The sequence below is a fragment of the Daphnia carinata genome, chromosome 10, assembly GCF_022539665.2.
Source record: "Daphnia carinata strain CSIRO-1 chromosome 10, CSIRO_AGI_Dcar_HiC_V3, whole genome shotgun sequence".
NCBI classification, from domain to species: Eukaryota; Metazoa; Arthropoda; class Branchiopoda; order Diplostraca; family Daphniidae; genus Daphnia; species Daphnia carinata.
In genome coordinates, this window is record NC_081340.1 from 845,889 (window position 1) to 870,340 (window position 24,452).

The 24,452-nt window shown below is 40.3% G+C and overlaps 3 protein-coding genes across 3 annotated transcripts; 2 read left to right on the forward strand and 1 right to left on the reverse strand.

Moving 5' to 3' along the window:
* Window positions 1–2,334: 2,334 nt before the first annotated feature.
* Window positions 2,335–8,799, forward strand: LOC130689319 (isoleucine--tRNA ligase, mitochondrial-like). The gene is made up of 19 exons (XM_057512321.1): window positions 2,335–2,440; window positions 2,502–2,598; window positions 2,657–2,936; window positions 2,997–3,148; window positions 3,234–3,283; window positions 3,645–3,967; window positions 4,034–4,132; window positions 4,220–4,290; window positions 4,353–4,589; window positions 4,649–4,757; window positions 4,851–4,908; window positions 6,035–6,173; window positions 6,248–6,408; window positions 6,487–6,621; window positions 6,703–6,928; window positions 7,176–7,282; window positions 7,344–7,489; window positions 8,229–8,419; window positions 8,489–8,799. The coding sequence occupies exons 1-19, from the start codon at window positions 2,412–2,414 to the stop codon at window positions 8,768–8,770; spliced, it is 2,892 nt and encodes a 963-aa protein (XP_057368304.1). The 5' UTR covers window positions 2,335–2,411; the 3' UTR covers window positions 8,771–8,799.
* A 608-nt stretch (window positions 8,800–9,407) lies between these two features.
* Window positions 9,408–11,042, forward strand: LOC130689309 (uncharacterized). Its single transcript, XM_057512317.2, has 6 exons — window positions 9,408–9,544; window positions 9,610–9,805; window positions 9,873–9,891; window positions 10,073–10,288; window positions 10,394–10,580; window positions 10,686–11,042. Exons 1-6 carry the CDS (start codon window positions 9,459–9,461, stop codon window positions 10,900–10,902), a joined length of 921 nt encoding a protein of 306 aa, XP_057368300.1. The 5' UTR covers window positions 9,408–9,458; the 3' UTR covers window positions 10,903–11,042.
* A 6,528-nt stretch (window positions 11,043–17,570) lies between these two features.
* Window positions 17,571–18,755, reverse strand: LOC130689299 (uncharacterized). The gene has a single exon (XM_057512300.1). The coding sequence runs from the start codon at window positions 18,753–18,755 to the stop codon at window positions 17,571–17,573; it is 1,185 nt and encodes a 394-aa protein (XP_057368283.1).
* Window positions 18,756–24,452: the final 5,697 nt, after the last annotated feature.

Here is a 24,452-nt window from a genome sequence, read left to right on the forward strand (position 1 = left end):
TTACCATAAGCGAATGCCCAAAAATTACTTATTGATCTTATTTTAAAGCCAGTGTCAGTTGTATAACACAACCATTAATTTTTCAAAGAGTTGGATAGTTAAAAAGTTATTAACGTTTTAGAGAGCCTCCATTCTCACACATTTGCAGCTTTAGTCCTATTTTAGGCAACGCCCACTTTCCGCAGTAATAGCCGCTGCTATTTGGGTACTATGCTCGGCACCTGCATAGGACTGCTATCGGCAATGTACTGGTGTGACGAAAAAACAGGATGAACTGCAGAAAAATGTGGCGGTTTTCCCTATGCTTTGTTTGCCACACCCGACACGTTTCACTGCAACCTCCCTGTACTGTACGTACGTGTATCGCGTCAGTATCTTACAGCCGTAAGCTGGGCCAAACATAGCAACCAAATAGCAGCAGCAAGTGAGTGCGGTCTAAACTAGGACTAAAAACTACTAAAATTTGAGAAAAAGCAAATTAAAAAAAGATATAAAAATAAAGGATTATTGTTTATTCTGTATTCATCGCCTAAGTTCAACGTTGTCTATTCGTTATTGCTATTCCATTCACGCTGTAACTCTATTCGTATTCAAGATCGAATTCCGAATATTTTTTGGTGGGTTGGGTTGAGTCAATTTTTTGGTTTACACTAGGGCACCTCGTAATCATATTTTTTTTGGACTGTATTGGCGGACCGTCAAAGACCGTTTAGTCAAACATTTTGTTTGATGGGAATAGTACCCGATTGAAGACAAGATCAATCCTCTTTGCTTTTCATTTACAAAATTTTACTAGGATAGATTTTGCGATATCTTCATAAATCTGTGGCATATATAGATCAAGCAGATATAAGAAAAAAAATCCGTCCACTACGTACACATCGATGTGCCCCGGTCCAACATTGATGATTCTATTCTTCAGATTTTTGTAAAGCAACGATTTATCGGTACTGTTTACCGTTCCCTTACGATGACTGAACACTAACGAGACTGGAGGAGTAGATATTGAAGGAAAACAGCGATAGCTAGCTTGTGATTTAATGAAATCATTAGCAGTTTTTCCATCATCTCCCGTTCCATATTGATTTCTTTGATGATTCCTTTACAAATTCTCATTACCTTTATTCCATCGATTGCAAATGTTGATATTTTCTGTCTAAAGAAACATAAAAAAAGACGAGATTTTACTACGGGATTCCAAAGCTCTCCGTCAGATTCTAGCAGGCCGATCGGCTACACGGCTGATAGAGAAAACCAAGTTTTTTTCATTTACAGAATTTGTAGTTGCCAGTCAATGTACTTAAAAGTAAAATTGAATGTATTGAAGCTTCCTTTCATTCCGTTTGATGAACAAGAATCATCAAACAGTGAAATCTGGAAATGTTTTATGTATGTTTGAAGTTCATCATTTTTTGAAAATTGCGCCTTTCGCGACATTGCCTGGTTGCTATTTCGTTGTTATTTTCTTTTGCATGACTCGGCCAATGACCAGTGAGGCAGCAGCGCTCATCCCCGATCGTCTTTGATCGGTGCAAACCGCGATTTGTTGAAAAAAAAATTATCAATCTGTCGGGTTAATTTCTCGTTTTCGAATTACAGTTAACGGTTTCAATCGCCATATCCAAAATAATTTAGAAAATTAGCGGAAATTTCAAATGAAACCAATTAAATCATTAACTCTTGTGGGCGTAATATGGCGCCAGCGGGGTAATACTCCCCGCACTCGCACTAGTTAAAATAGGACTATGGCAGGTAAACGAGCATTAAAATCTAACAAAAATTCAAATTCTTCAGGTGCCAAAAAACCTATAAGTTCGGCCTTATCGAACATCAGTGGAGAAACCTTATTGAACATCAATGTAACTGCTGATGAAGCATTATTCCATAGCTGGTATCATATCTGCAGAAACTGCTGAATTAAAAACAGGTGAATTGAAACAATATGTGAATGAGGAGACCGCACCAAGTAATTGTAATCCAACTGTGTTTGCGAAATCTTGTATTTTTATAATTAAAATAATTTGTATTAATAATTATTTTAAAAATATGTTTAAATACTAACTAATAACTTAAAATAAAACTAACTATAGACAAATATACACTCACACGATAATTAATCTTTCGTTACAATATGGAAAAATTACTTTCTTGCAAAGAAATATTTCGGTGCAATAGCTTCTACCGCGAACCTGATGGTGAATCGCGTAACCCCTTCGTAAACAACGCCCAATTCTCCAACAGCCAGGGATAAGGGGATCGTGTTCGTTACCGTACTATTATATCGTGGTTGAACATTCAAGTAACTGAGGATAGCAGACGATAACTCAATGTGCAAACGATTCAAGGGTTGTGGCATATGACACGGTAGTTTGAATGATCACGGTTGTGTTTTGCGGATCAGTTTGCAAGCGATGAATACGTTTATGTGTGTAATTTCTCGGTAAGAACTACGAAAAAAATAAGCATGCTGTTTTGTTCTTTTTGACAAAAATTCATTTTAGGAAACCGTTTAGCAGTAGTGTATTGTTGCCTAAGACCAGCTTTCCGCTTCGCGTAAGTTCCAAACAACGAAAGGAAAGAGACTTATGGATTATGAAGGTAAAATTGCTGTGAAGGTGGTTTAATTCCATTGATTTCTTTAAATTTTTCCTTTCAGACAGCCTCATTTGATCAACTGTATCAGTGGCAAAGAAAGAATTCACAGGCTGAAGATGAATTTGTTTTACATGATGGCCCTCCATATGCAAATGGAAAACCACATATGGGTCATGCCTTGAACAAAATTCTAAAAGATATACTGTTACGTTACAACCTGCTTTCTGGGAAGATGGTACATTATGTTCCAGGTTGGGATTGCCATGGTCTGCCCATTGAGTTGAAAGCTTTGGAAGCATATGACACACAGAAATCAAGTGGGTTAGAAATTCGTCAGAAAGGTAAATAATTTTGTTAAAAGCATCAGTATAACATCTTTAATTGTTTGTTGTAAACTTTAGCTAAAATGTTTGCATTGGACACCATAAAATTTCAGAAAGCAGCCTTTTCACGTTGGGGAGTGATGGCAGATTGGAATAACAATTGCTACTTCACATTTTCCCCAAGATATGTCACTTCACAGCTTAAACTGTTCTGTGATCTTTATGATAAAGTCAGTATGATAAAGCTAGGCTTATAATTTAGCTGCAATCAAATTTGCTAGTAAAATGTTACATATTTGTTAATCTATTTATTAGGGACTTGTTTACAGAGACTACAAGCCAGTATACTGGTCCCCATCTGCAAGGTAAATTTTTGTTTCCTTGATTTTTCTATGCTCAGTTATCTCCAGCAGTATTGACTGTTATAAACATGCATTAAATCAGCGACAGGGTGTAAGTATCTAGAATGTTAGGCGCTAATTGTTCCGAATTTTTTAAATCAAAGGGCATCATTAGAATACTCTTGAGCAATGGGAGGCTGAAACCCTTTTGGTGTCGTTTTTAGCAAATACTTATCACTTGATATCAAAAGTGCTTTCAAAAGAGCTACCACTGAAGAAAGTTTGTACAACCCAGTAGTGATCAAATTGCATGAAGATATAACTGTGTTCTATTGCCAATTGTCCCTGTGTTTTAAGCTACATTTTTTTCATTTACTCTTTCTAGGACTGCTCTTGCGGAATCCGAATTGGAATACAACTTGAACCATGTTAGCACATCTGTTTACCTGAAATTGGTTCTACACACACCATTGCCTGAATGCATAATCGATGTTTCCAAAAACGCACCTGTTTACCTAGTAGTATGGACTACCACACCATGGACATTACCAGCTAATCAAGCTGTCTGTTTTCATCCAGACATAAAGTACTGCCTTGTGAGGTGTAAATCCAAAGTGGATCATGAGTACTTGGTTATTGCACTAGAGCTCCATCAGTCTCTTCAGCAGCTATTGTCGTGTGAGTTAACTGTGGTCAAGGAATTTTATGGTAACATCACATAGTTGAACCTTCTCAGTGCCTTCATTTTATTTCTGAAGTTATGATTAATATTAGGAAAAGAACTGCAGGGACACTTCTATTTACATCCTATTCAGAAAAGCAAAAAATTGCCATTACTACCCTCTGAACATGTAACTGTGAAAAAGGGAACAGGTAAAATTTCATTTATTGAACATAAAAATTTTAGGTTTAATGAAACATTTACCACAAAGATCACAAATAAAATGAATCAGTCTTTAGGTCTTGTGCATACTGCTCCAGCCCATGGTCCTGATGACTTTCTTGTAGCATTGGAGCATAAACTGCCGATCGTAAGAAAAATTGCTGTCTGATTCAATTTGGAATCCACTAACTATTAAAATATTATCTGAAGTTGAATTTAGTTGATGAAGAAGGGAGGTATTCCGCAGATGCTGGAAGTGATCTAGCTGGATATAGCGTCTTAGACAAGGGTCAAGATGTTGTGTTAAGACTATTAGGGAGCGATGTAATCTTCCTAGAAAATTTTAGGCATAGTTATCCTTACGATTGGCGAACAAAGCAGCCGGTGATTCTGAGAGCTAGTCTTCAATGGTTTATCGATACAGAAAAAATTAAAACTGCAGCAATAGTAAGTGTATTGTATCTCGGTAGTTGCTTAGGTGATGGTACAATTTTATCTTGTATTAGGAGGCTATGAAGCGCGTTGTGGTGTTTCCCGCCAATTTCGAAAAAACGATGCTCAATCAGTTGGCAAGTAGACCATACTGGTGCATCTCGAGGCAACGTTCCTGGGGAGGTTTGTAATTGTAAACTCTTTCTTTTTCCTCATTGTTATAATGGTGATTTTTAAAATTATGCACATATCAATAATAATTTAAACTTTTCATAGTTCCTATTCCAGTTTTCTACAATTCGTCGTTGCCTACAAAAAATGCCATTTTGCACAGGTTTGTAAAAAAAAAAAAAAGAAGTATTTTTCCTCTTTTCTCTAGAAGATAGAAACGCGGTCAAGGTTTGAGTTTCAAGTTTATTAAAATATCTCCTAAAATTGTGCTTCCGTAGTCATTCTCCGCAGGAAACGCAAGCTACCAATGGAAAAGTCTTATTAGCTAAAAATCATCCTATAATCGGATGTATTTGAAAGCGAGATGTCTTCTAATTGGTCGGGCACGGCAGCCTTAACAAGGGAATTTGTTTTTCATTTCATTTTATTCTTTTCCAGCCTGAGATTGCTCATCGTCAACTCCGCGTCTGGAGTATCAAAAAGCTTTTTGGAATAACAGGCTCCAGAAGATGTTTTTTACCGTGGCATGCTCTAAGTGGGTGGGGTTTTTTTTCTGTGGCACCGTTATGTCCGGAATGGCTAAGTTTTTATGGGAATTAGGTGTATGGTTGTCGTAGTGGAAATGCGAAAAATCCCGAATTTTCAAGTGACCAATCTGATTGCATTTTCTCGAACTCCGTCAGTTTGGCAGCAGTATGTAAAACATCAATTGAATAGTTTTGAAGAACATGGGTGCAATTGATTACGAATTTAAGTTGACTGAGGCCAAGCGAATTCCCTTTACTGGCGTTAAGTCTTACTAGTTCTACTTGTTTGAATTTACCCTTTAGCTATTTAAACAAAAAATTTCTATTCAGCTGGTTTTGTGTGGGAGAAATGAGCTATCGTTTTTTAAATTATCTGACACACAATGCTAGAGAACGTCTGTTTCAGATTGTTCCTCCCTGAAATCCATAGTCTTTTTTTTTTTTTTTTTTTTTTTTTTTTTTAAGGAGATGATGGCTTCATTTTGCTGATAATTCCTTGTTGCGCACGGTTGGTAACCCCTACCTGTTGCGGCCATTGGAATAACTAAAAAAAAAAAATAATAATGCACCTCTTTTGTGGTACTCTACGTAATGTCTTATAATTTGCTAAAACTTCATTTTAAGCAAGTATCATAGTTGCTACTTCTATGCTGGCTTGCCGTGAGATGTTACATGAAAAATAAGAATAAAACTAAAAAAAAATTAAGTTTACAATTTCTAGTCCTGGCTGCCTTTATTCACAGTTGTCATTTCGTTTCAAAGGGGTGCTGTCGAAAGACTCTGTGAACTCATAATGAAGAACGGGATTGACCAATGGTGGCTGCAGAGTGCGGAAGATTTGATTGGAAGTGAAATCATGAAAGAGTTGCAGTTGCTTCCTGGTCACGTATTTAAAGGCATGGTATTGTCTCGTAGTTGAAGTATTCCCGTAGTTTCGTAAAAACATAAAATTCAAGTAGTTCTGGTGCAATTTAGGATATTATGGACATTTGGTTTGACAGTGGAGTCTCGTGGAATTCCGTTTTGCCTAAGGGCAAACAAGCGGATTTATATTTAGAAGGCATTGATCAATTTGGAGGATGGTTTCAATCATCTCTATTGACTTCGGTTGCATCCCGTGACCACGCTCCCTACAAGTAATAGATTTAACTTCATGTTTCAAAATCGAACCAGCTTTTTTCCTCTCACATCGTATTTCCGCTTGTATTTGTTAGGAATATATTTGTACACGGCTTCGTCTTAGACCATGAGGGACGCAAGATGTCTAAATCTTTAGGTAACGTAATGGATCCCCTTTCAGTTGTTGACGGTGATGGGAACCAACCTGCTGTTGGTATCGATGCGTTGCGGTAAGGAGCATCGTACGCATACGATCACGTAAATTACGGATTATAAATTAAATTAAAGAACACAAAATTTACATTATACAGCTGGTGGGTTGCTAGTCATGTGTCTGGAAACGGTAGTAACGTGTCAGTTAGTAACCAATTGATACAACAAGCCTCAGACGATGTACAAAAGATCCGTTCAGTTCTGCGATTCATCCTGGGAAATCTTCATGGTGTCACTGACTTTCAATTGCAACAAACCGATTGGAAAAATTTGAGTTTCGTTGACCTTTACATGCTTCACCTCTTAACTGACTTCGTTGAAACGGTAATGTATTATTTTTTTCCAGCAGATTTGCCTTGAACATGATCAATTTTCTGGTCGGCGATCGCGATCGCAGAATTTTTACGATCATGTTTCGGAGACAATCTAACAAGAAAGATGATCGCCTATGATCGTGATCGCCGTCACGATAAAAAAATTGATCACAAGGACAAGTCTACTTTTCAACAAATCATCTTGATCAAAGCATTGGGATATTGATTGCACAAACTTATTATAACCCCACTTTCAGACGTTTTCGGCGTACCGTGAACTTAATTTCCGAAAGGTCACAAGTTTGCTTTCGTACTTCGTCAGTAATAACGTTTCGGCATTTTATTGCAACATAGTGAGAGGACGGTAAAATGAAACTAATGGGCTCCGTTGAAACTTCTCGCTAAAGCTATGTTTTTCCCCGCAGCCTTTATTGCGACAGTATGATGAGCAAGAGAAGACTTTCTGCCCTATATGTACTGAGTGAGATTCTGGATCAAGTCACATTAATAAGTGCACCAATTCTTCCACACTTGACAGAAGAAATTGAAATATATCATCCTTGGCGTGCAGGTATGTGAATCACTGTTAAGTTTACAATCTAATTGAGTGATCAAAGTTTAAGCATCCAAAGCTTAGGCGATGCATGATTAGCACGGATAGCCATTATTTTTTGTAATCTAAAATTTCATATCTTGATTCTAATTCCATGACGAGATAAAATATTAAGCGAATTGGTAAACGTGGCATAAACAGAAACGTTCACAAACAACGTTTAATGCTCTCGCTTTGTTGAACTGTAATAGAATCGATTGTTAGATCATTCGTGTAAAATATTCCTGATGAAGGAATGGAAGAAGATGTAAGGGAAAATTGATTTTTATTGCCCGAACCCGTATTGATTTTCCTCCCTATGTTGTTACCCTAATAAGGAAAGTATTTCGTACTCACAAGGTAACTGCTATCAATGGGGAGGGTTGATTTTAACCATAGATGGACTCAACGCCGTGATCATAGTAACTGTACACGCTGCGTTGAATTCCCTTTGGCGAAAATTCATGACTAATGTACGTTTTGAAATTACCCATGTCCGTATGTGGGTGGAGTCATAAACCCCCAAACGCGTATCTGATATGCCATCGCGATATATTTTCCTTAACTGTGGTGGAGGTCTGATATCCTCCTAAACTAGAATAAAGGGTTGGATGTGCAACCATTTGTTTAACTAGTCCAGTTGCTATTTAACATGTAAGGTGTGTAACATGTAAAGTTTATGCGGAAAATATTGTTTTATTTTGCCAACAATTTGCAGATAAAGGAGGATTGTTCCGTAACCGTAGGTTCGCGGATATGAGAAACTTCCAGTCTCCAGATGTTTTTGAGTGCCTTAAACCGTCGTTATCCATACGCAATGCGGTTAACAAATCCATTGGCCAGTTAAACACTCATGAATGGAATGTGAAGATCACGGCTTTTGATTCTCGAGATCAGCGGCTCTTGCAAGTAGATTTATTATCTCTATACAGTAAGGTTGACAAAATAGGAATTTAAAAAACTGTATTCTCTTAATAGAAACTGCAATTGGAAGAGAGTGATGAAAATTCCGAATTGTGCGAGCTTCTTCAAGTATCAACAGTGACCTTACTTGGCAAAAGCGTCTCGAATCCCGTAGCCGAAGAGCAAGAGACTGTTTTCGCTAACGAGGACAATTTGAAGATAACGGCATGTCATTCTTCTGGTCCTATTCAAATAACTTTGTCTAAAACGCAACTAGCAACTTGCCCCCGCTGTAGAAGATATATCTCGACCGATGGCAAATTGTGTCACCTATGCTTAGTAGTTGCTGCTGAGTAAAGTGTTCAAAATACATTAGAATCAATTCCTCATTTGAAACTTAACATGTTATTGCTTTCAAGCTCTGCATTTTTAGAATTCCTTCTACAGGTTTGTTGAAACAACCTGTAATAACTTAATATAGTACAATCCTAGAATTCTTGTTTGTAGTCAATTTTGTAACACAATATCGGCATTTAGGGATTGAAAATCAATGGGCAGAGAATGCGCATACAGAAACCATTATCATTCCAAACGTTCCATATACAAGACGTAGTATAATTATGATTTGGTATGGGAGAGACACCGAAGTTTACTTGCTTTGCTATATAACTTAGATGGAAAAAGGCGTTGCAAGCACCGTCGGAAATGCTGCACGAATGGTGGTTATCTAACATCTTGATACAAAGAATTCAACACAAAACACAACAAAGTAACACCTTTTGAATGCTTGTATTTGCGAGGAACAGGAAAAACTTCTACCGTTAGGAAGAAGGGTGGAGCAGCGGATATTCATTTTGCTTATTTCCTCCGTTACAGATCAAGTAAATAGGTTATGCATCGGTAAAGCTGGGAGGGAACAATTTGTTAAAACTTCGTTTTCTCCTATAATTAGGCCAACGAGAGAGGTCCTACTATATAAATACCGGCACGGTTACGAAAATATATCGCATAATTCAAAGTTGTTCGTTGTTTAAGAGGAAAAAAAATGATCTGTACCAAGACTACCATTTATTTCGCTGTTATCTGCAGTCAAATGTTTCTAACGATTTCTGCGCGTGTCACCGAGAACAAGTAAACAGGCGCTAAAGTTTACCGCACAATTTTTCGCTGCTTCAACAAAATTCTCCTTTTGCTAGTGTCGATTTAGGTAAAATCATTAACGGCTCTACAAAGGAAGATCCTGTTCACTCTGGCGATTTCTCACGTGACTTCAAGAATACAAATCATTCATCAGTTTTCCCTGCTAATGGTAAAACGGCATTTACCGCAGACCGAAGAAAAGGGAAATTCTTTGGAATCACTACCACAGGAACCACGGGGAATAATCTACAAGTAATTCTCATTTAAAGAATAGTTGTAAAGTAACGCATGCGCAATGATTACTATTATTCTTTTTCAGCTTGGATTATCATTTATAGGTAAGAATACACACCGCGATTCTGTGGATTTTTTATCCCACTTTCTTCATAAATGTACTTCGTTTTGTGTGCGAAGAGGCTAAACACTGTCGTAATTAAAAAAAACAAAACATAAACTTTCTACTTTTCTTAAGCTCGTACTCGCACGATAAGACTAATTGCATATCAAATTTCTTGGTAGTGCCGTTTCTAAACATCCCGTTTGGAGCCAGCACCACATCCTCGTATTATGGCTCAAACTATGCAACTACGCCATCGTATGGAACAAGCACAAGTCTTCTAGGCGTCAATTCCAGCAGCATAATATATGCTGTGATCATTGGCTTTGCAGCGATAATTCTTATTCCACTGTTCATTTACTCGTTCACTGGAGTCAGCACCTCACCATATGGACGAAGTAAATATTAACGCTTATTTTAACAATAGGGGTTATAGCAAAACGTATGCTATCACATTATTTTGAATTACTTTCACATTTCCTATAGTCATTTTTTTACCTTAGGTGACGACATCGATAGCATTTTAACGAATATTGTGTCTCGGATTGACGATGCGCTTCAAAATCAGTATAATGTTGATGCACCAAGTTGCTTACAACGTGCTCTTTGTACTCATATTGCATCATCGACAAGGAAAATGTCTGAGGGAACAGCTGGCTCAGTTGATAAAATTATTGATGGTTTTGCTTCGTAAGCTTCTATTTCTTTAAACTATTCCACGGAAAATGAAAGAAATTTATGCAAAGTTTATCACCTAAAAGGAATTCTTCCCTTATAATTTTTTCTTTTATACAGGGGGACGTATTTTAGTACTTTGCTATCGGGCACTAAAATTGAGGAGGCAATTCGTGAAGCAAAAATTGACGAAACTTGCAACATTTATTTTACGAAATGCCCATATAGCCTGAATTCTCTCAATCACTCTCTCTTCGATTATGCTGAGAAATATGTGATGAATCAGGCAAACATAGACGACCAGTTGTATTCGTTTAATGATGTTTCCTTGGAGTAAACTGGGAACTGAAGAATGACGAGCCGATTCATTATAAATCATTTTGAAAGGAAACGTTCGCTGTCATCAAAGCTAGTGTACTGTTTCACGTTCCGTTCTTTTAATTAAAATAAACTCTAAATATACATTACTATTGCTTACGAGAATTGAGATTTCATAAGAAAATAGAACAATGGAATCTAAGCACCAAGAAAGAAATATTGAGGACAATTTATGCACTAAACATGTTTAGCTTATGGAGCAAGCTGTTCATTCTATAACGTGCGATACTCGGCTGGCCACTTATAAACTCCAACTACTATTTAACTCTGGCACTAACGTATAAACAAAGGAATACGAAATAAAAACAGGCATGCCATCCAAATAATCATGCAAAATAAAGAGTTTGTTGTTAAATTCTAAATGAAGTTGAAGGTTACGCCACTTGTGCAACAATATCAATTACTCATCAGGAGCTAGTTAGCGATTTCGAGCAGTTATCTAATTGCTGTACAAGTGGCTTGACTTGGATCTATATGGTGACTTAAAAGCATATATAACCCCGGATCGAGAATCTAACAGACTCCTTGCTACGCGTTTGTCACCGATGCGTCGGCAGGCGGGCGACGGTAAAAACGAGCAAAACCTCGACTCCGAATTCCAGCACCCAGCAGATAGAATAATATCTGTAGGCACTCCCAAATTAACTGCCTTAGACGCGGAAGCACCATTCGTTGAACGAGCGGAGTAGACAGCCGTGTTTACCCCCCGCTTCAGACAAAACGGATTTTATCCAAAGCTGAGGCGCCTACTGAACTATGATGAGGACGTAGCGCCCACAGAAGTAAATTTGATTTTCTTTCTAAGCGAAAGGCCTCCGTAAATGCAATCTTTCAACGTCTCGACTGGACAAGCCAGATTAACGGGCTGCCATTTCCTTAACGAAATGACATGTAGTGGGGAAGCTCGTTGTGTTTCTTGGTTTTGCCAGGGAGAATGTAACTTGATTATCCTTAATAGCGATGGAATCCTTGTCGATACTGGCCAGCTCAGCACTCTGCATAAAGTTGGGAGGGCTAACAAAACGGTTAATTTTCTCGACAGTCCTGAAAACGACAGTAGTTCGCTGTTAGGGCCTAAAGAGATTAAGTAGCTGATCACAACATTCACGTCCCAAAACCCTGTATACTTTGGGACCAGGGGTTTCTGGTTATAAACTCCTTTCATCAGCTTCACCACGAGAAGATGCTTGCCGATGTCGACGTCGTCGATCTTGCCCAACGTCGACGATAGCATTGAATGGGTGTGTAATGTGTGTACTGTTCAATGATAAGCTAAGTGAATCCACGGTTTGGACTGAACTCAGCTTGTATTTAAAGAACACGATGTGATTACCCCTAAGTCTTGTGTTAGGGGAATTAGGCTGTTGGGGTGTTAACTCTCTTACAGATGATGTAAATCCCATTCGGGACGTGACAGCGTTGTTTTCTGAGATGTATCACGTGATGACGGCGTGATGTGGAGGTGACTCCGACGAGACGTAGTCCTTGTTCGGTGTAAATTGGCCCATGCCTGTCTGTCGACGGCGTAGGTCTCGTTGGATGAAATCAGCACACCTGACAGTTAGCCTCGTTAAGTCAAGCGACATTGTCCGAGACCTAGCCTCGTTACAGGTGACACTTATCGTTCTATATGCTCTCCCTTCGTCCACAAATGGCAATGAGAATTATAATACCTTAGCTTCAGCCGGAAACACGCGATCGGTGTCTTCTCGAGCACACCCATGTGTGCCAAACTTTCTATACCATCTTTCCCATACTGACTGGTAAGTAGCTGATGTGGCTCCTCCCACGACAATATCGAACACTCCGCTTGAAAGTCCGCTGTTTTCAAGTTGTTCCCTGACACTCTACAGGCGATTAGTAGCAGCGGCTTTGACAGCGGATGCTGCTAGCCCATCGGTCCCAACAGCAACTTCTTCCTCGGAAGAATCACAGCCGGCTTGCAAGCCAGTTCTGATAGTGACAGGAGCCACCCCACCACTGACAGGGCTCCTCAGTATCTCTGCAGAACTGCCTACTTTCCTCCTCAGTCTTCTCCATAACCATCCTAAATTCCTCTTAGAACCTTCTTTTTGGTCGCCTGGTAGCTGCCTGACAGGCTCTTCAGTCCCTCTTACATCCTCCTCAGCTAGTACCTAGAACCTCCCGTGATGAAAAAAATTGTGTGACATATGTCTTTGATATACCCAGCGGCTTTATATAAGTTTTATAGGAATTGAATGTAATTAACACATAAAATGAATATTAAACGATAACAGAATATTGGAAATTGTATATTCAATTTCAAAAACTTTATCTTTTATTGGGATTGGCGGTGAAATAGGACTGACTTTTAAATTATTTTAGATCAGCCCTATTTTTCCCAAGGCATTAGTCCTATTTCTATTTAAAGATAGTCCTATTTTCTAAAATTGTTCCAATTGAAACGATGAGCCTCCAATCTTTCATTGTTCGCTTTCATCTTCATCTTCGCGTAAAAGGGTCGGCTTATATGCATTTTCCTTTTTAAAATAACGATGGTTTTTACTCATTGCTTAAATGGTTCACAAAACCTTTTTTTCTTACGCTATTTTATTTAAAATTACAGGAGAACATGAACTATATTGCATTTAATAGAGTTAATTTAACAAAATACTATTAGAGCAAAATCAGAAATATTTATTACTTATATTGCACTTTATAGTGGTCATAACAAACTTTTCCAATTTCATAAATTTTTTACTATTTCATACTACTATCGTTACCTAATTCTAAATTTCCAATCTTTAATTCTAATTTGAAATGGCAAACGCCAAAATTTACATTATCTAACAATTCTACTTGAGCCAAATGTATTTGTGATACTTTAAAACTCACGAGTCTTACTTTCATGGAGGGATCTCCTAAAGCACTCCTGAGCATATCACCAACAATTTCTTAAATTGAAAATATTGGAATGTTTATCCACAATTTTCCAGCCTCTTGTGGCCCTCCTCAGTACTTCTCAGCGGTATGATTGATGCGCTGGGGAGGCTAAGAGCCTTTTAGGAGGTTCCCAGGAAGAAGATGTGCCGTGTGGGACGATTGGGTTGGCCAACATGGAGTTACTAACGTCAGCATGCCCGTTTCTTCATTATCTTCATCAGACACCCCTGAACTAGACAAAGCGGCGGGAATGCGTATTCGTCTATACTTATAGTACTAGGCGACTGAATATTACAAGACCGCCCGGGAATATGCCGATGCATATCCGAAGGATGTCCTGCTGGGTGGGAAAAGGACATGCCTTGTTGCCTCTCTACGGGGTTGTAAGGGAAAAAAGAAAGGGAAAATTAAACAACCAACACACAAGTTTAAATTAAGCAAAGTTAAGCCGGTTTATTCGGATATAAGACCGTTGGTTGCCGGCCAACGAACGTTGCGAATCGAGATACACGCGAAAGGGGGGGGGGGGTCTGCCCGGGTGCCACACGCAATGGCTGCCAAAACCACGCGTCTCGTGTAGGAAAAGAAAAGGTTAAAGTTAGGGCGCCGTCACAAACACAGCACTGCAAGTAGTCGGAAAACAACACAAACATTCGGGAGGACGCGATACAAGCCTTTGCCAAAGGAAGAACACGTTGAACTTGTGCGAAGTTCAATTTACGGGCGAAAAAAACGGGACGAAACGAGTTTGAGATGTTGTTCACTTGCTGCGAGGTCGAGTGAGATCGGAACCCCTAAGCTCCGCCCTTCGTTAACGACTCTCTTGATCCGGAGTCGTCAGATCGGTTTTAAATGAGACCGTTTTGGCGAGCTCTAACTTGCCAACATACCTTGAACATGTATCAATTATGCAAAAATACCTTTGTTTTGAAAATTAAAATCACTCCTAAAAGGCAAATGCCGCTAACTGAGAAAGAAGTTGAGGGTTCAATAGCACACTAATGCTCGCTAACTGAATGTATTCCTGTCTAAAGATGGCCTCCGCAGTCTTTAGGCCTCCCTCTCCCCAAATTGAGTGACGGGTAACGTAACGCAAAACAAATGAATTATTACGAGAAATTTTTTAACATTGGGAATGGTGACACAAGTACCACAACATAACATTAAAGTGTTTACTTCACAGGAGAAAAAAAACGGCCAATTAGATTAACCTAACCACTCCTCGTATAATTTTTTCTTTGTCTTTGCAGTGGAGCAGCAAAGCCTGCGTCACATCGTTGACATCCTGTTCTGTTATTATTGGTATTATTATTATTTATTCGATTTATTCGTTATTGGTTGAATCCTTTTCACGGCCACTGTAGCAAAAAATATTAGACACTATTTAAATCTATCAATGTACCCATTATACTTATAATAAATTAACCGCCATGATTTTTGGAATTTCTGTGCCGTTTGTTGCTAGCACCGTTTTTATTCGATGTCAGTAACGGGCTGTTTGAAATGAATAAAATGCAATTTTCAGATGCATTTGAAATATCTGATGAATAATCATTTCCCCTCCGGCCCACATAATAAGCAAGGGAAAATTTTTTAATCTCAAACAAAACCAGAATATGTAAGTTTGAATAGTTTATACTACCCTTATTCATTCTCAACACCTTTTCCTAATTAGTACATAAATTGGTGTTGTTGCCAACTATTACAGGTGGAGAATCAAGCAGTGAAGATTCCGAACGCCCAACTGGTGTGCCCTGTTCAAAATAGACAAGATAAGCGGAAGTCTAAAACTGTAAGCGGAACTGGGAATATTGATAGAAAAGGTAGTTTTATGTTGTATATTATGTGAATTTTACTTAGTAATAATCTATAGCAGAGGGAAAGGGCAAAGAATGTGAAGGAGGAGGAGGTGGGTACCACTCTTCGGAATCATCGGTCAAGGCTGCAACGGGTGTTCTTTTCAACAAAAGTTTTGTCATGGCAAAACTATTGTTGTCAAATGTTTGCTTTGCTCTCCTGGCGTTCCTACTTCCTTTATGCCTTTCTAAATGTGTTGTCAAAATCTTTTCCATCTCTAAAGCCTTTTTTCATTTCACGGTGCTTTTTGGTATATATCGGAACGACAAATTATATTGAAAAAATCAATAATTATTGAAAAATAGATTTGCAATGTAATCTGAAAACGAAACCCATACCGTAGCCTAATTATGAAAAGGCATAAGAAGTCAGAAACCAATTGAAAAAAAAACCAAATAACCAAAGCATTTAAGCCGTCTGAAGAAACCGTTGAAAAAATCGTAAGGCAAAAACCCGATAAACACTCACGAAATATTAAACGAAATTAATTAATCTTCCCTAAGCAAAGATCAATTGCCAAGGATATTGATAGAAAACAGTAAAAAATTTTAAGCGGCTTAAAGAAACCGTTTAAAAATCTTCTGGTAAAGAACCCTGTCAACACCCTCGAATTTAATCACGCATAGAAAAAAATCAGTTGCCAAAAAAAGTGTTTAAAAATAGCAAAAGCTTTCAATCGACCTGAAGAACTTATTAAAACGTCGTTGGCCAAAGCACCTTACCAACACTCGCAAAAAAATAGAAATAAAATTAATCAATAAGACGTAAAGAAACATCAATGGCTAAAAAATTAAATTAAGAAATAAAAAAAGCATTGGAACGGCCGGAGGAAAGAGTTTAAAAAATTGCGGGGCAAAGACTCTTCAAAACCTACAAAGAAGAAAAATAAAATAAAAATAATATTAGTAAGGCATAAACAAAGTGCAGTGGGAAAAAATATAAAGAATTAACAAAAGCATAATGTGTAATAAGAACTAAGCAACACATCACATCAAAGACACACAAAGCAACCCACATGGAAATGAGACACCCCATAATTTATATGAATAATTAAATAACTCTATCTAGAGTATTTCTAATCCTAGTCGACCTATGTCTCGACTAAGATGTTTATCTATCTGAAGGTCCACTGATCTGAGACAGACCATTGGTTTCCCGACGACACTGTGAAACCAATCCCGATACTTGTGCACATTGAGGTGACAAGTCTCAGTGCCCTTAAACTTTTACTGGCAATGCCAGCACTCAAACCGTTGCCTATCTGCCCAGAGCCTGATACACTGTGTCTGGGTTCAACCCAGCACTAGTGAAATCAAACTGTTCGGGAGCTCGGAAATAGGGCAATAAATTTAAGCGATGGCGGTGAAAGTTTTGTATTGCCGTAAGGGGTGGGTGGAGTATCAGAGTTGATCCTCCCGTACACGAGGTAACACACACACTATCTTAACGACTGTAACTGACAATAATCTAAGACAGGACTCACCCACACGAACTTGAAAGCAACACTAACTCTATTGTAAATTGCCACTGTCCACGGAGCCAAGCTTCTTTGTTAAATCAGCGGGTAAAGATAAAGGTTGGGAACGATGTATCGATAAAACAATAGAAACACGGATTGCGGAAAAAGCCTATGCAGACGCCACACCATACTCCCCCGCATCCGGTAACCCTTGAGCAGTTTGGGCGGAAGTTGCTTCCAGCAGGGCGAAGTTTCCGATCCCTCGGCGAAACGTACGTTCCATCTTCACATCGATGGTACGAAGGAATCCATCCGGACCGGGAAATACGTCAATAACGCGGCCGAGATTCCATTGGCTCCGTCTTGACGATTTGTCTATCTCTAAGACTAGGTCTCCTACGGCAAAATTAGTTGTCGGCCTTTTCCATTTCGAACGTCCAGCCAGCGGCATCGTCGAAAGTACCGTGTGGTGGGCTGGCCGTATTTGCACGATTGAGGAAATCCGCGGTTGTCAGTGGACGTAAATCCGCTGGATCTTCACTGGCCGCGGTCAGAGGCCTACCGTTCAGTAGCCCCGCTACTTCATACAACATTGTACGAAGCGTTTCCTCTGTCGGGTGACGTAAAAACTTCTTCTCTTCGTCTAGTGCAGCGTACAACGCTCTCTTGGCTGACCACACGAGAGATTCGTGGGCTCCACCGAAATGAGGTGTTCTTGGAGGCTGGAAATTCCACTGCATTCCTTTTCGGCGGATAAATTGGAACACCTCTGGGTCCTCAAACAGTTCTCGTTCGGTGCCGACAAAGTTGGTGCCGTTATCTGTGTGGAACACCCGTGGTTGTCCGTAGAGACCGATGAATCTCCGTAAGATCAGAAGAAAATCGTCAGAAGAGAGGGTAGTAACCATCTCCAAGTAAACTGCCCGCGTCACCAGACAAGTTAACAGGACTCCCCGTCGTTTGGCAGTCCGGTTTCGCGACAGCAAAACATCGATGGGCCCGAAAAGGTCGCAGGCTGTCCTAGTGAAGGGCGGAGACCCAAATTCCAGTCTTGATTCGTGCAGATCCGCCATGATCTGCTCTCCAGGTTTTGCTCTTTCTCGCCGGCATTTTTCGCACTCCCGGCGAATTCTCTTAACAAGTTCACGGCCTCCGGGAATCCAAAAATGCTGTCGGATGAAACTAATTTGGTAATCCGTTTCAACATGCTTCAGCGACAAATGAAACGCACGGACAATAGTGGCGGTGAATTGATGTTTTGCCGGAAGCAAAGGTGGGTGAAGCACCTCGTACGGTAATTTCGCCCTTCCTGCGCACCCACCAAGCCGTACCAATCCGTCTGATCCTAAAATTGGAGCTAAAGATAGAAGACTGGAACTCTTTTGGAGCCATTTTCCTGCCTGTAGCCGACAAATCTCCTCCGAGTAGGCCTCTTCCTGACAGCGCTTCACAAGGTCTAGGTAACCTCCGTCCAATCGTACCAAAGACGGAAGGTCGTCGACTTCGACCTTTATTCCATCCCAATCCAAACTTGAAATTTGGGTGCCCGTCTGTTGCGCCCGGACTGGACGTATCTCATCCAGCACCGCCATCCACGGCAGATCCTTTGGCCACTGCACTCGGCAGCGCCTCTGCCACTAAGATGGATCTAGTGGCGATGTCGGCTGATTGTTCGGCAACGATGGCTCCCCCGTCTTCCAGTGATTGGAGCCTCGTATCCGACCTCCAGCTTCCGTACGCCAGACTCGAGAATCTGTATGGCTTGTCTATCAACTTCGAATAGACCAGGGCTCCTATATTCTGTCCCAAAATCTTCCGTGTCACAGAACCTCTTAAATTGCTGAGCCAGGAGATCGCCGTCGTCGTTTGTGGCGAAGATAGTGTGGGTCCTTACGGCGTCCGTTGGAGAAGGATCTCCTATAGCACCGCGTACGATCTACCCAATTCTCGTCCAGCTTGCCGTAGGTTCATAATCCCGGCCTATGCGTGATTCCAGGGCCGTTGTCAAGTGCACCACGTCGCTACCCAGCAAAATGTCGACTCGTCCACCGCTCGTTGTTATTGGTAGATCCGCTAGATGTTTCCATCTTGTGTTCAACGTACCCCAATCTACTGTAGGAACTGGACTAGCGGCGGTCGGCATCGTCGAGCCGACTAACGTTATTATTTCACCGGTGGGAAGCTTCATTCACAGTTGTACTTGTTGAGAAGCGTACTTGTTTTTAACCGCTCCAGCTCCATCTACGGAAAGGGTCTGGGAGACTCCACTCACTCGAAGTCTCCGTACAAAGGCGTCACGAAAGAGCGTACTGTCGCTACCTTCGTCCACAAACACGTTTGCCTTGACTGTGTGCCCGTCGGCATCGGAAACATCCAAATGAAGCATCGCTACTGCGGTTTTCTGTCTCTTGGAGTTCACCTGTGCAGCTGCCGGACGCACGTTCTTGGTATCTGGCTCCGTTTCGTCGTGAAGAAGCAAGTGATGCCAATGTTTCCATCCCGGAAAGGAACATGGCTTCTTGAGTTTGCATTCGCGCGATGAGTGGTTCGGGCCGAAGCAAATAAAGCATAACCTTCGGCGGATGCAGAAGAATAACCTTTCTTTCGTAGCCATTTCGTTAAAGACTGGACACGCCTCTAACCGATGCGATCCTTCGCATTGGAAACAAAAAGTTTTGCCATTGCCGGATTTACCACTGAATCCACTTGCGCTTCCCTTCCGGTCCATCTTGATGTTGGTAGAATGCGATCGGGCGGAATACTTGTTAGGTGGCTTGGTGGTTGGGACAGACAACTATTCCGCTGCAAGACTTTGGGCATTCTGATAAGCCGCGGCCCGCTTGCATAACCACCTCCCTAAAGTCAGGAGATTCATTTTCTCCAATCCGGTTCCACGTTCCTCATTCCACGCGAGCCGGTCAAGTAGTTGAAGCTTGAGGCAAATCCGGTCAATAATATCGGTGATGGCCGTCTCGCCGATTCTATTCAAATAAAAAAGTCCGCGTTTTCTCAGCAAAACGCCGGAAGGAGTTTGCGTCCTGCTTGCCCATCTCCAATTTATCCAGAGCCTGAACGAGCGCTGCTCTCATTACGTCTCGTCGACCTTACGTCTCCTTTAAAAGCGTGCCTTAACGTAGGCACACCACAAACATTTCCAGACAAAGTGCTCGTAACAGATCTGTCTATTCCTAGTGTAAATTTTTACTTTATTATGTGATAAAAAATCTAACCCATATCTAAAGATACAATTTTCATTAAAATTTTCCATTACATGAAAATGGTTATTAATAATATGATTATCGTTAATAACTATCGAGAATTCACATTTTCCAATTGATTTCAATATTTGTCCCGACACTGTTCTAAAGATTGGAAATTTGTGTTTTTAATTTGTTTGAATTTTGCCTTGTTTTTAAGGCTAAGCAATATGTTGTGTGACGCTAAACCAGCTGCAGCTTCAGTGTCTACTAAGGCATGAACTTCTTTCCCAAATACTAAGGTATATGTCTTAATGTTTCGTATTTCTTTTTTTATTTTGGATTCTGAACTATATTTTCGTGGATTGTTGGGTAGGGATATCGTGTTTACTGCATTTTCGGCGGATCGGGTTGTTGATACGTGCCATATACAGTACCCACCAAATTATTAGGCACACCTCCTTCATTTACGTGTATTCTTATGGCGCTACGGTGGTTTTTAAACTCCCATTGCTATTTAATGGATACAGGTAGATTTTTTTTTTAATTTTTGCTGATCAGATTAGGTCGTGATCTACAATTCACTAATACTTAGTTTTTTTGTAGAACTTACCGCTAAGGCTCTAGGTCCTCGTTCACGAAATAGGTACACCCGGTTTTTCCCCATAAGCGTAATGCTAAGACTAGGTTTTTTAAAATTTTATATAAAATACTTAGAGTTGAGCTAAAAAAAATCTTTTTTCCCAAAAGATATAGCATTCCTTACTTAATATAGATGTAATGTTATTTTTTCAAAAATAATTTTTCTCAATACCCCTCCCTATCCCTTGAAGTTAACCCCTTCTAAGTTTTGCGACGGAAAGTGTAGTTCACACTTGGTCACTAGAGGCGGTGTAGTGCAGCTTTTTGCTGTTAATGTTTGAAATTGGGGGGGTTTTAAAAAACATAATGGCTGTCAATCAGAGCAGACAAAGTTTTATTCACTCTTTGTACTGTTTATTAAAAATTCTTAGAAATAAAAAAAATATCACAAACAATTTGAGATCCTGTGTTAAATGCATGATGTTCAAACAAAAAACAGCTGCATTGCAGCGCCTCTGGTGACCAAGTGTGAAGTACACTTTCCGTCCCTTTGACGGTAAGCTGTGCTCAAAGGTAAAGAAAAAGTCGAGCGTTATAGGAGAAACTCCATGTCTTCTGAAGCGATTAGCCAGCCACTGCCGTATAATCCACATTACCCACAAGCCAATAATGTGCAAATGCGAAGTAATACTTGTCAAGAATTTATGTATTCCCAGCCCAACAGGTCGTGGAGATGAAATGTTTCTGAACCGATGAGTGAAGATTCGCTGCCAAACAAAGCTGTGAATGTTTACTCACCGCTCTTTTTTTGTTTCAATCACCGTTACCATTAGGTGCCTCGTCTTAAACAGTGTACCCAAATCTCGAGACAGCTCTCCTTCATGATTAAGGAATCCTTTCTTTTGGTATGTAGAGCTGAGGTGTTTTCTTCATTTATTTTGTAGCTTTTGTTTGTATTTTCTGAAGTCTTTCGTGACCTTTTTCTTTCAAGGAAGAAGTGAGCTCCCATTTACAGGTTATTCATTCCACTCAAAAATCCCGATATCTACTTTTTAAAGCCCCATCCAAATATGAGCTTATGGAAGTATAATTTCTGTGTTTGATCTAGTAACGCCACTGGCATGCAAACAATACTTAACTTCTTGGTGGCCTACAGTTTTATGCATCTTGCATCCGACTTAACTATATGCCTGATTCGTCTTATGGCTTTAACCACCAACTCCAATTGAAGAGACCTGTATCGCATTCTTCAAAGATGTTTTCAGTGGTTCGACAAAGGTTTACCTCATGAAGAGGAATTTGGAAGCCGACGACAACTCTGTTGAACTTTTGTAGCATTTCTCGAAGCCACAAAATGCAGGTTCTAGTTGACGTTAGATCTCACCTTGGGGGTGGGGGAAGAGTTTGAGATACCTTCGCTATAGTATATATGATAGTGATGGTTTGAACAGGGTCGCTTTGGTGTCCAAACCGAACATCCGAGATGAGATGACGTCTGGACTACTAACATCGCTGGCGTGGAGTTCCATTAATCGGAGCCCTTCTGAACGAGTCCTTTAAATTCAATATTGGGGTGGCTGATGTACGCCGTTGCTTGGTTGAAAGTTGACAGCTGATGAAGGACGCATCATCGTTGCAACGGAGGGGATTGAACGCATTTTCTCGAACGACGATTACACTTTGGATTAATGCTGGTTTGTGATCATAGCCTACATACTATTTTGCTTCCTTTGGGTATTTCTTTGAAGTGGAAACTTTGGAAGTGATTGTGAACGAGCCTGGATTTTTGTAGAATGTAATTTTGTGTTGGAAGTGTTCTGAACTGATCACTTCAGCTAAGGAAGCGATGGAAGCTATTGACACTCTTTGCTGTTCAATTGATTCGCTTCATAGAAACTATAGGCCATTCAATAGCACTATATCATCACCCATGCTCCGCAAAGTTTTATTGTCTTTCCTATGAATTGTTTCCACTTTCTTGGTTTAATGGGGACATTGCAGGAAATTGCAATGGCAGTGCAAAGTGGAAATTTTGCACTTGACCTATTTACACCATTCGCGTTCTGTACACTATTAGAGAGAGGATACTTCAAGAATAAGTATATTGAACCACTTCTTTTCGTCAATATCATCAAATTCCATATTTTTCTTTGAAAAACGGTTTAACGTCGCCGCTGGAGAAAACTAATCATTTGGAGATTGAGGAGTAGCCATGGAGCATGACGAAGGATGGTTTTGTATTTGGAGGATTATAAAAGTTTGCTATTTTTAGCACCGTGTACGTTGGAGTCTTGCGTTTGTAAATGGCTTATCATGTACCTCAGTTTCTTTAATGCCGTTCGCTTTTAGATTAGGTGTAACGCGGAGGATTGCCGTCGCGGGTTCTGCCGTCGCCCAGTACTTCATTTTGAATTTTTGTGACAGAGAGGACTATATCCCAGCTTGAACATTGCCATTTAGGGAATTTTCTTTGCACAAGTTGTTAGCAGTCCGCTGTCTCGAAGGAACTCTGCCGCGTTTACCACTGCATCCAATGCGTAATTCTTGTTCAATTCCAGACTTTACGGAAGAGCTACACCGGTCTTGCTTGACATGGAGAGAAACGAGCCAACATTTAGACAAACACATCAACGAGTTTCTCTGTGAAGGAGAATAGATCGGACTGATCGACAGACCATCTTGTGGCAAACCACCTAGTTGACAAACTGGTGGCAGGATTCGAATGGCAGAGCGTGAAACCTGAAGCCGTTCCATACCCAGCTGCGCCCCGGCTCTTGCTTAAAGTCGAAGAGCGGGGGAGAGAAAATTAAGCATTTCTATGAACTAGTTGGCGGTCTTCTCTACTTGGCTCTGCAAACGTGCCTCGTTCTTGCATGTGCCATCTGCTAGGTAATGTTACGAGCACCCTATATCCTATCATGTACCCCCATCTAGTGTTCTGATTCCACCTCCCCTTGATAGATGGCAGACCGAAAGGTAGGCGACAGGTCGTCTGCTGTCAATCATGTAGGGCAGTCAGTTACCTCGCCGTCTACCAAGTGGTCCTAAGAAGGAGCTCCGCATATTGCTGGCTTCCCTTCGCGTAACTCTTAAGTGAAGTGTACTGTATCTAAGTGTGTCGTGTAAAATATACCGGTCTCGGCTATTCATTGGATTATTTTCCTTCATATCCCGAATTATCTGCCCCATCTTACCAGCTGCCTAAGATCTGGGTCCGACGCCGGCCTCATCCGCAACAATTGGTGTCAGAAGAGGGATTTTGCAGGCCATCGAACGACTTTTAATAAGTCGCCTCAACCGAACTAGCGTGTTCCGCCCGCGTGAGACGTCAGCGTTCCGCCATCTTGTACGCCTTTGTGCCAAGGAATCAGGTAAGTAGTGGGTAAGTAGACCTTGTTCACCTCGTTCATTTCTCTTTAAAATTTTTTTTTTGTGTGTGTGTGTGTGAAGAAAAGTAGAATTGTGTCTGTGCGTTCGCGTGATTTATTTATCATTTTTTTGTGTGCTCTT

Bases quoted from the DNA above. Each gene is read 5' to 3' on its own strand.
- LOC130689299 (XM_057512300.1), bottom strand. From the start codon at position 18,755: ATGGCGGTGCTGGATGAGATACGTCCAGTCCGGGCGCAACAGACGGGC.
- LOC130689319 (XM_057512321.1), top strand. From the start codon at position 2,412: ATGAATACGTTTATGTGTGTAATTTCTCG. The intron at 4,133-4,219 runs GTAAAATTTCAT...ATCAGTCTTTAG, and splicing joins AACTGTGAAAAAGGGAACAG to GTCTTGTGCATACTGCTCCA. The intron at 6,622-6,702 runs GTAAGGAGCATC...TACATTATACAG, and splicing joins GTTGGTATCGATGCGTTGCG to CTGGTGGGTTGCTAGTCATG.
- LOC130689309 (XM_057512317.2), top strand. From the start codon at position 9,459: ATGATCTGTACCAAGACTACCATTTATTTCGCTGTTATCTGCAGTCAA. The intron at 10,289-10,393 runs GTAAATATTAAC...TTTTTACCTTAG, and splicing joins CACCTCACCATATGGACGAA to GTGACGACATCGATAGCATT. The intron at 10,581-10,685 runs GTAAGCTTCTAT...TCTTTTATACAG, and splicing joins ATTATTGATGGTTTTGCTTC to GGGGACGTATTTTAGTACTT.